Raw genomic sequence first — 12,496 nt, forward strand, 5'->3', positions numbered from 1 at the left:
TGTGCATAACATATAAGAAATTATTTATCGTATAAAAAAACATTACAGAAACCGACGCCGATTTGATTTTCCTTGAAATATTATAAAGAAAATACATTTAAGGTAACCGTATTTTTATACGGCCCCAAATCGAAGATTTGGGGAGGATTATTCATTTTTAAATGAAAAAAAAAACGGATTTTTTTTTTTCAAGGAATATCATCTAAAAAAAAGATATAAAAAAATTTTTTCAAACAAAAGAACTGGGTTTTTTTTTATGCACGTATCCCCTGTGTATTTTCAAAAATTTTTAAAAAGTTAAAATTATTGGGAAAAAGACGAAAAAACAAAAAACAGGAAAAAAGAATTTTAAAAGAAAAATTAAACCAAAAAAAAAAAAAATTTTTTTTAAATATATATTCATTTTTATTCGAAAAGAATTTTAATAAAATTTTTTCAAATCTTTTTTCCCTAAAATTATATATTATTTATATATATATATACAGGGCATTATAAAAAATGAACAGCAAAATAACTCGAAAAATATGAGTTTTAAAGAAAAAATGTTAATATGGGTTTTAGATTTTTTCTGCTTTTACCGTTCAGAAGCCAGGAAAAATAATAAAAATCAGTATCTTACATTTTTTCTAGGACTATATTTTTCGAGTTATTCTGCTGCCCGGTATTTTTATAACACCCTGTATAATTTTATTAACAAACATGTTATATAAATTTACATACCTTGCTCAAATTAGTGTCCGCAAATGAAATTTCCCTTTTTTCGATAACTGTCGTTGCTATCCGTTTGGAGATTTTGGTGGAGATGTAAACCAACAGATCTTCAAAAGTGGGTGAGCTAGGACTGATCGGGGTTTGGGGTAATCTTATACTAGTTTCACTTCTATTAGGTCGCCCTATTTTTCACAAAAAAAAATTTATTTATAAATCAATATTTATACTATTTAACATGCAATGATAATAAATATATCAATATCAAAAGAAGCATACCTTTCCTTTTGTCTTTTATTCCGTTTCATATCTCCCTTTATCTTTCACCTGTTTGGGATTAATCTTTATACTAGCATCGTATTATAATAAAAATAATTTAAAAAGAAGCAAATTGAGAAAATTATTTTAGCAGAAGTACTCATTACTGTCTTTTCTTTTTCTCTTGAAAAGTAATTTATTACTATTTAATTTTAATAAAATGTTCGGACCAATTGTAAGAAGGTTAAACACTCAAAATTATATATTTTTTAATCTTATTTTAATAAAAATAAATAACAAAATAATAAAATAATTTTATAATTAATCACTATTATTAGTATAATAATTTTTATATTTCAAAAAAAAAAAACTTTAAAAAAGTGGGAAAAAAAATTCTTAAAAATTTTTTAAAAATTGTAAAATAAATAAAATAAGAAAAATTTTTTATTTTTCTTTCCATTCATAAATTCCACATTGATAATTTGTCTTTATTTTATTTAAGATAATGACACTGTGCTAATTTTCATAATTCGAACTCTTAAGTTATCTAACTAAATATTTTTTACAAAATTAGAAAGAACACAAAATATGAAAAAATTTTCAATAGTTATGTAATTCTATATCAACACTCTTTGATCAATATATTTATTACATAAAAATTATAAAGGTTCGAAAAAGTGATAAAGGTAACTGTTGTTTATAAATTCTCAATATTTGTTATAAAGAAGAATGTAACAAAATTGTTTGTTTCTATTGCAAACAAAACTTTTGTAACGGCCATTACTTTTCAAGTCAGACAAAAAGTTATAATTTAATGTTCAAACATGTTAAAAAAGTACATGCAAATATAAGAGATATATAATAATATATTTAATTATTAGTATATAAAGTACAATTTGATTAAATTTTGATATTGAAACTTTACTGATTTAACGGCATACTTTACTGCTGGATTGGCCTGTAAAATAAGAAAATAAAATACTCTAACTTTTTAAATAAAAATATATAACATATACATATATATATAAAGGTATTTTAGGAGAAATGGTTAGCATTCTAGGACACATCATTTTAAGCAAAAAAGTTTATATAATCATGTATCCTATTCTGGACAATTGTAAAGATGCAGCATGTTTAGTCTTTTATAAACGAATACATTTATTAACTTAATATAACCAAATTCTTTGAAAATTACATCAAATTTTAAGCTTATAATAAACTTGAATGACTATATTAATTAATAAACAATAATTTTAATTAATACTAATTTGTGACATAAGTAATCTAAAGTGTTTTAATTACAGCAAAAATAAAAATTTTTAAACACAAGACTTATAAAACATGACCTAATGTTTATATTTGCAACCATGGTAATAGGAAACGACGAAAATTTAATGTATAACTAATTGTTTCATAACATTTGATTCTACTAAATTTATAAATACAGGGTGTCGGACATAAAGTGTCCACATCCAAAAATATACAAGTAGATCTCGTTATTTGGAGATGATTTTTCCCTCACAAAAATGTCGAGGGAGGTTTCATTTTTTGCATGTTCACATAATTTTTGCCATAATGTATCTTTAAAACTACTCTTATTAAAATTTATTAAAATAAACGCTATTTGAAATTTGGAGAATGTTGTTTTGTTTCCACAAGGCTTAGTTTGTTAAAAATTCCTCAATTTTCAATCGCTTATAACTCGAACATTATTGATGCTTCAATATTTTTGCTGAGAAAAAATTTGTCTCCAAATAACAAGATTACTTGTATATTTTCGGTGTGGACAACCTGTGTCAGACATTCTGTATATCTGTTCTTAAGATTGAACATGTATAATATTTTTATAATTATTCAGAGTTGGACACATGTTTATATGAACTTTTTGCCTAAAATAATGCACACCATCATGTCCTAAATATTAACCATTCCTCCTGAAAGACTCTGCATATAAAAATATGAAGATATTAGATATAAAAATTAGTTCTGGGAATAACTTTTATATAATAAACTACATAATACTGAAACTAATTTACATAACACCTTAAACTAGTTTAAATTATTTGAAATAAGCTATTACCTTATCTTTTACACTACGGAAAAATGCAGAGCTTTCTTTTCGCATAGTATAAGACCATTCTCTGTATTGCTGCATAAATTTACCTATTCGATTTGGCTGAATAACTGCAAGCCTCCATTTCAAACTCGTCTGAGAAACCAAGTCCTGAATTAAGCATGTTTAATCTTTCTTCTATAAACTGAAAATATAACCCAGAACATTTATATAGTATTAAATATAGCTATAAACGTTACACATATAAGAAACTTACTTGTTGAAAAATTTGTAATTCCAACATTTTTCGTAAAAAAGGTTGCATGGAAGATGGTCTACTTTCGACAAAAGCATTTTCATTGAATGTAATACGCTCACCCTGTTGTAGAGTTAATGCTTCTCTATAACCTGCAGTTAATTGCACTAATGCACGTAAGAATGCTCTTGACACACCATCTCCAAGAAGAGTTGATCTATTACGTAATGCTTTCTTCAAATTTGTCACCTACAATATAAGAATTTTATTTTATTTCATTATTTAAGGCTCCTAGGTCCTCGCCGCGGCCATGTTAGATTGTGACGTCAGAGACGAGACAGTATACACTGAAAATTCTTAGATGACATTTTTAGGAACCAGAAGCCTTAAAATGCATTACCTTATTACATACAGCAATATGATACAATATACAGGATGTTTCATTTTAATACATATAGTCGAATATGCTGAAATTATGGCTGTAATGCGAACATATTTTACATAAAAGTTAAAAAATTTCCAAGGAAAAACAGTTAATAATTTTAAATTTTAATTAAGTTTTTTTAAAAAAGGTAAGAAATCTTCTCTCGACCGTACTGGCAAATATTATTTATTCAATCACAACGTTTCGACCCTTCTTTGAGTCCTTTTCAAGGATACCGACAATCTAAGTAATATCTACGACAAAATAATAAAGGTCGTTTAGGTCTCCAATAACTCGTCTAAGAGTCTTGACGTGTTGTCAAACTGACACTATGTTCGTTCTTGACATCTTAAAATTATAATTTTATTTTTATTTTACAAGTATGTTTCGCTTCTTTTTATCATTTTGTAATATTGTGAAGTAATTTTGTTTTTTATTGTATTAATCTCTGTCAAGTATATCTAGATCACTTGAAAAGGACTCAAAGAAGGCTCGAAACGTTGTGATTGAATAAATAATATTTGCCAGTTACGGTCGAGAGAAGATTCTTACCTTTTTTAAATTCTGTCTGGCGATTCTCAAATATCTACGTTCTTAAGTTTTTTAAAATTATTTAAAATCATTCAACTTACAAGGGGACACTACACCCAGTACATCAAGAATCAGGATGCCAATTTTTTTGGTGATTCTAGAGGTCAAAAAAAGGTATACGTGTTTCGGCGTTTTGTCGAATGCTCCGTAGTTTTCGAGTAAAAAATTTTTAAAAAAATCGAAAAGTGCAGCAGCGATTAAGAGCTAACTCGTAGGTCGCAAGTTCGAGTCCATGTCTTGTTACTTTTTTTTTTGTTTTATCTTACTAGTTTTGAAAAGTGTTGTTGTTTAAATATATTTAAATATATATAATGTGTAATGACAAATATAATTTAAATAAAAATAAGATATAAAAACAAAATATTTGAAAAAAAAAATTTTTTTATTGTAATAATTTAATTAAATAAATAAATAAATATATTTAAACAACAACACTTTTTCAAAACTAGCAAGATAAAACAAAAAAATAGTAACAAGACACGGACTCGAACTTGCGACCTACGAGTTAGCTCTTAATCGCTGCTGCACTTTTCGATTTTTAAAAATTTTTTACTCGAAAACTACGGAGCATTCGACAAAACGCCGAAACACGTATACCTTTTTTTAACCTCTAGAATCACCAAAAAAAATTGGCATCCTGATTCTCGATGTACTGGGTGTAGTGTCCCCTTGTTAGTTTTTTTAAAATGCAACCATCCTAATTATTTTATATAAATTGATTCTTCTCAATATTTTATATAAAATAATTTATCAATGTTTAGGGATGAGGCTTACGAGCCAATGCTAGGATGATAGTTGCAAAAATCAGTCTTGATGCACAAGAAAACTAGTATATTTCAAGTTTACAAACGTTTCGGTCCTCTACGTGACCATCTTCAGTGGTTACATTAGCAAAGATATTAATAAGTTCCTTGCGTGATGTGTAGGTCAAAAAATATAAAATAACATGAAACTGAAAGTTTCAATGGAGACTGACAGTCTCCTAAGAACGTTCAGACTACGAACATTACTGTCGGGCCAGGATATGCAGGAGACTTACACTTACACTTACACTAGCATTGAAACTTCAGTTTCATGTTATTTTATATTTTTTGACCTACACATCACGCAAGGAACTTATTAATATCTTTGCTAATGTAACCACTGAAGATGGTCACGTAGAGGACCGAAACGTTTGTAAACTTGAAATATACTAGTTTTCTTGTGCATCAAGACTGATTTTTGCAACTATTATCCTAGCATTCGCTCGTAAGCCTCATCCCTAAACATTGTTAATTTTAACGAGCATTATCTAATTATTTAAAATATTTTATATTTTAATAATTTTACATAAATTATAAAATATTTCGTAAAAATATTCATTTTTCGATAATCTTATTTCAATACTTTTATGTACAAAATAATTAAAATAAAAAAATAACCAATTAGTACAAAGAAAATTCATAATTATTTAAAGAAAATATATTGCTTAAAGTATTTTGTTTACACAAAATTTGTTTAAAACAATATGTAATTGCAACTTACAAATATTACGAGAAATTGATTTATTAGTTAAAATTCAAGATTATAAACATTTTTCTCTCTTGAAATCTTTTGTATAAATATTTTCTCATTACAGTCATAGTTTTAGTAATATTTGATTATATTAAAATAAAACATCTTGTATATTTATAGTTTCATGATTAAAATATAATGCATAATATACACACCACATCTTGAGGTAAAGACTCCAAATCTTGAAATGGTGACTCTATCACATTATTATCAGCATCTAAAATAACAACTTCTCCTAAATCACTTTTGGGTACTTTCTGCAAAGAATATTATAAAATAATATATATTGTACATACATAATGACATATTTTAAAAACTTTTGCTTTAAATACCTGAAGCGTTGATGTGGGAACCCCGATAAGAAATGGCATAGGAGCTAATAAATAATCTATTAACGACAAAGGTAGAACAGGGATATATATATGTTGCCAAATCATTGGATAAATTAAAGCATTGCACGCTTGTACGCACGCACTTAATCTAGATAAACGCTTTGAAATAAAAATAATACGACGTTCGTATAACATAGATGCAAATATCATCATCATATTGTTTGAATCAACAGCGCTATAATATTCAGTCAAATTTCTCTGAAATAGTAAAGTCACTTAGGAAAATACTTCATTATAATTTTATACATAATAAAATTTTACAACAAATTTATTTTAATATATTCAATTATGATGTTAAGCTTACGTTTTCTGGGATGCTAGGTAGTTGAAACTGTTTTGGACTTTGACAAATAAAATTCTGAAAATATTGAAATATTTTAAATGTATAAATGTATGTATATGTTTAAGTATATATAAAAATGATTTAATAAAAATATCAAGGAGTCTACCACTCAGCAATAAGTGTACATATTTTAAGCAATAAACGGCAATAACAAAAGAATAACTAAACATATTGAAAATGTGACATTAGGCAAAAAAAAAAAACAATAGTAGACAATACAAGGCAGACAGAAATAAAGAATAATGTTTAATGCAAAAATATGGAACTTATTATTATTTATTACTGTTTTTGGCAATAGATGTATTTTTTGCGGTAAACCCCTTGAAAAATATATTAAAAAGCAATTTTTATATGAAAAAAATGCATGTTAATTTGTATAAAAAATATGTGTAAAAAATATACTATAATATAAATATATAATATAAAATATATACAGGGTGTTCGGTAACTAACGGACCAATGATTAAGGGCGGATTCTCTGGCCAATTTGGAGACGATTTTTCCTTAGCAAAAATGTTAAGAAGTCAATAATTTTCGAGTTATAAGCAATTGAAAAAAATGGGTTTTTTGAAAACTAAACGTTTTAGAGTTAAAAGTCTAACATAATTACATTCTTTAGTTAATTTCAGGTAGAGTTTATTATAATAAAATTTTAATTTGAGGCTTTAGTTATAAAGATACATAATGACAAATATTGGAAAGTTGTAAAAAATGATGACCTTTTTCGACATTTTCACTGAGGAAAAATCGTTCCCAAATTGACCAAAGAATCCATTTGTAATCGTTGGTCCATTAGTTACCGGACACCCTGTATATGTGTAAAAAATATAAACATGTATATTTTATAGATTCTAAAAACAATTAATTTACTGTTGTAGAATTTGGTAAAGAGATCGATATGGAATTTCCAGGAATTGGAACTCCACAGGCATATATGTTCTCAAGAAACTTCCATAAATCCTCTCCACTGCCATTGCTGGTTAAAGATGCAATATGATTCAATAACCTATAATGAAAATACAGTATAATATAAATTTTGACTCTAAACACATTTACACATTTTTTACTAACTTGTAAAATGTTTCGTGCCATGGAAGTGCACTTAAAACTATCAAAGCTGTTTCTGTTTTGGGATCATGACGGCAAAAGCCAAAAGTCCATTTTGAATCTATACTAGTGAGTACGAATGAAAAATGTTGTACCAGCAAACTGAAATGATAACATGTAATAGAAAAATATTATAAGATATACAAAAATATAATCATATTTTTCTCTGTGCTAAATATCAACATACTTTTCAAATTCACAAGGATATGCAAATTTAGGAACAGATTTAAGTATTTCTTCATCTGAGAAAGAGCTAGGATATTTTTGAAGTATCCAAGCTGGTTTCTCTCCTACTGGTGCAGCTATCTCGCAGAAACATTCAAACAGTTGTTTGACATTTTCCCTGAAGATTATATTACTTAAATTAATATTTATATAATTCAAGTAAATAATGAAATACAATTGTAAATTGCAGTTATTATTATATTCATCAACGCAATATTTAATAAATAAAAATATGATATATAAAAAATACAAAAAAATAAAAAAAAATACATGACGTTTAAAAAATATAAAATATATTCTGTTAATCAAAAAAACATTCTGTGACGTTATCTGAGTGAAATTTTACAGATGGGATATATTATCGTATTCAATTTCGCTCAAACAAAATCAGATAGCTCTATTACACAAAGACGAAATGAGACAAAGGACTTACCTTAGTCGAGATCCCATGATAACGGTCGAAAAAAAAAACAAATTCTTCGTATCCTGATCTTTATACATCATTGTATTACATGATAGTAATGATATTCCATTCGTATATATAATTTAAAAAATGTAATGTCAAAATATATCGTCAACACTTAGTTGCTTTTACTAGCTGTCAATGTAATGCGACTTTATCTCTCCTTTGCCTTTCTCAAATTACAAAGCGGTAAATATATCACTAATCGAGATGAAATCTGTGAATTCTTAGGTATTGTATCTATCACACGTTTTCTCTGAAATTAGATTGAAACTGAATGAAAATGAATATGTGTCACGTAGCAATACACACATACATACTCACACACAGGTACTCGACAGAAGAGCACAATGAACGCTATTAAGCCTGATTCAGACAGACGGGTGCGTTTATTTATGCCATAGGGCGGTAACAGGATGCCGTCACATGAGGCGTAACTTGCGGTAACTTACGCCGACCAATCACATCGTCTCATTTCAGTATCATGTCACGTCCTAGTGACCTTCCTACTCTCTTTATTCCTAGGCTAGAAAGAATGGGGCGCTCTCTATTTTTATGAGGCAACCTGCTTACACCGGCTATACCTCAGGGACGCCGAGAGCACGGACTATACTGTGGAACTAAGGACCAGTGTTGTTAGACGGACTAGGTTTTTTCGCGCATGCGCGTATTACCGTGACGTAACCATGACGACTACAGTAACGTATGATGTTTGCGCGCGCAACTACGGACCAAGACCCTGGACCACGGAGTTTTGGCGGAATCGCAGGAAACAGATAAATTGAACGTACGTAAAAATAAATAAATTATTACAATATATGTAATATAAAAGTGTATTATTATAATTTATGTATATTAAAATTAATCAATAATTCAAATTATAAATTGTATAAATAAAAACTAAACTCGTAATTTACGTATGTTATAACATAGGTACACGTATATGTATATATTTTATAATTTCATTATTTGTTTATTGTATGTTTATATTTAACATTTTTAATTAAATTTATTATATTTATAATAAAAATTATACGATTCATTAATTATTTTAAAAAATTTTCAATAATTTAAGAAAAATTAAACAGAGGGGGAAATCAGAACCCCATTTCATGCGAGTGACTACTTCATTAATACTACATTCAATGCGCATGCGCGAAAAAACCTAGCCCGTCTAACAACACTGCTAAGGACCGAGTGTTGGCACAGATTAATAGACAGATCGCCAAAGGTCTGGATGAAGGAGAGACCAGCATTTCTCACTGATTTCAGCGCCATATCGTAGTAGTGGTCAATGCAGTAACTATTAATACGTTCCCAAGATAAGAGCGTCTCATGCTCATGAACTCGTCCGGCGGCATGTACGAGATTTATCTTTTCGTAGCGTTCGCGTATTTCGGAAAGGACAGAATTTTATGATGTTATAAATATATAAATAAATAAATAAATAAATAAATAAAATATTAACCTAACCTATTATAATTATTTTTTAATAAATGTTTCATTATTATTATCATCTAAGTCTAAGTCGTTTAATTAATTTTTAGTTTTTTAATAATTAATTTAATTTATTCTAATCATTTTAATATGTGAAAAATATTAATACGTATACGTTTTATAATGAATTAATATATTTCGAGAGTCGAATTATATATTTTTAATAATATAAAAGTGTTCAAAAATTATATTTGACTTTTAATTTTAATTATTTTAGCAAAGAGTTCCGAAATCTCTTACACACATAATAGGGATTTTGTTCATCCATATAATTCGCAATTAAGTATATATGTTAATTATTAATTTTAATAAAATACAAAATTAAAATTAAAGGTCAAATATAATTTTTGAACATAAATATATTTAATTCGTTATAAAACGTATACCCGTGATAGTATTTTTCTCGTACAAAAATAACTAGAACAAATTAAATTACTCATAAAAAAATAAAAAAGTAATTAAATAATTTATATTATATATGATAATAATAAAACATTTTATTAAAAAAAACAGATTCAATAAATATAAGTATATATATAACATGTACTTATATTTATTGAATCTGTTTTTTAATAAAATGTTTTATAAGCTTAGAAAACTTGACTTTGACGTAACTAGCAAATTTTATTTAATTATTTCACGACGGTTTGACGTAATAAAATGTTTTATTATTATTATATAAGATATAAGTTTAAATTCTTTAATTAATTTTTAATCTTTTATGATTAATTTAATTTACTCTAATTATTTTTGTACGAGAAAAATACTATCATGGGTATACGTTTTATAATTAATTTAATATATTTGTGTTTAAAAATTATATTTGACCTTTAATTTTAATTTTTATTTTATTAAAATTAATAATTAACATATATACTTAATTGCGAATTATATGGATGAAAAAAATCCCCATTATGTGTGTAAGAGATTTCGGAACTCTTTGCTATAAAATAATTAAAATTAAAAGTCAAATATAATTTTTGAACACTTTTATATTATTAAGAATATATAATTCGGTTCCCGAAATATATTAATTCATTATAAAACGTATACGTGATATTATTTTTCTCATATAAAAATGACTAGAATAAATTAAATTAATTATTAAAAAACTAAAAAGTAATTAAACGACTTAGACTTAGATGATAATAATAATGAAACATTTTATTAAAAAAAGATTCAATAACTAGTAGGTCAGGTTATAATTTTTTATTTATTTATTTATAACATTATGAGCTATTAAGCTCATCATCTCGTTCGCTCTCTGTCTTGCTTTCATTCGGCAAGTCACAAACGATATATGATACTCGTATGTTCCTACTTCAACTCTCGAGAATCTGAAACAAACGAAACTCGTGTCCAATATACAGGGTGTCCGGTAACTAACAGACCAATGATTACAAATGGATTCTTTGGTCAATTTGGGAACGATTTTTCCTCAGCGAAAATGTCGAAAAAGGTCATCATTTTTTACAACTTTCCAATCTTTGTCATTATGTATCTTTATAACTAAGCCTTAAATTAAAATTTTATTATAGTAAACTCTACCTGAAATTAACTGAAGAATGTAATTATGTTAGACTTTTAACTCCAAAACGTTTAGTTTTCAAAAAACCTATTTTTTTCAATCGCTTATAACTCGAAAATTATTGACTTCTCAACATTTTTGCTAAGGAAAAATCGTCTCCAAATTGGCCAGAGAATCCGCCCTTAATCATTGGTCCGTTAGTTACCGGACACCTTGTATATATTATATAAAAGTGTATAGCACGTCAGAAGCTTGTGAGCTTACAGCGATAAGTAAAAACAATTGCGTATTTATTTCATTGCGTTTATCTGTTTAAACGCGCGCTTTAATTTTTCCAACGTTTTTGCCTGTTTATATTTTAAAGGTCCTCTCTTCTAAAAATCTTGTTTTAAAGATCCTCTCCGCGAGCAAAATTCGAAAACATAAATTATTTAATATTTTTACTTTATTATTTGTAAATCCTCGGTAATTTCAAAATTTTTTCTATTTGAAAATTATTAATTTTCTATTGCCAATTAATTTTATCACAGACTTTACTCTTACTCCCATTACACTTTCGTTTGCGGTTTTCAGTATACGATTTTTTATCGTAGTTACTGAAAATTATTATTGTCAATTATACTTGTGCAGTGATTTGAAGAATTTACAATTTCGTTGAAATTGTTGATTTTTCAAAAAAATTACGAGATTCGCGGAAATTGCGTGCTTTCTTGGCATTTTCCGTTCGCGGCAGGCGGTTTATTTTTGATTGTTGCAAGTGTTTTTGCTTTTTTTTTTTATTAAAATAGATAATAATAATGTGAAATAAATCACAATATTTGACAGATGTGCATATATATAGAAATTGTAATAATAATAATATTATATCATAAAATTGTAAATTGTTTCAATTTTTTATAGACTGCGATAAAAGATTTTACATTTGGATAAGAAACTGCGGTAAGTAAAAATATAAAATTCTTGAAAACGTAAAAATATTTGATAACGTAAAAAGGTGAACTTTGAAAAATAAGGAACTTAAAAATTGCACTAATAAATGGGCTATATATATGTGAGCCGTGCGCGGATGTAAGGTGTGTTATATCGAAATTTAATTA

General features: G+C 26.8%; 1 protein-coding gene across 1 annotated transcript; it reads right to left on the reverse strand.

Annotated features, from left to right (window-relative positions):
• Positions 1-1,002: 1,002 nt before the first annotated feature.
• Positions 1,003-8,645, reverse strand: LOC146724217 (DENN domain-containing protein 1A-like). Its single transcript, XM_085480306.1, is given in 12 exon segments — positions 1,003-1,035; positions 1,892-1,924; positions 3,047-3,130; positions 3,132-3,224; positions 3,297-3,524; positions 6,000-6,101; positions 6,177-6,434; positions 6,541-6,594; positions 7,450-7,585; positions 7,651-7,788; positions 7,874-8,029; positions 8,345-8,645. Coding segments are annotated over 12 exon segments (1,386 nt in total). The 5' UTR covers positions 8,416-8,645.
• Positions 8,646-12,496: the final 3,851 nt, after the last annotated feature.

Source organism: Nylanderia fulva, unplaced genomic scaffold (genome assembly GCF_048542155.1).
Source record: "Nylanderia fulva isolate GAGA-0341 unplaced genomic scaffold, ASM4854215v1 Scaffold142, whole genome shotgun sequence".
Classification (NCBI taxonomy): domain Eukaryota; kingdom Metazoa; phylum Arthropoda; class Insecta; order Hymenoptera; family Formicidae; genus Nylanderia; species Nylanderia fulva.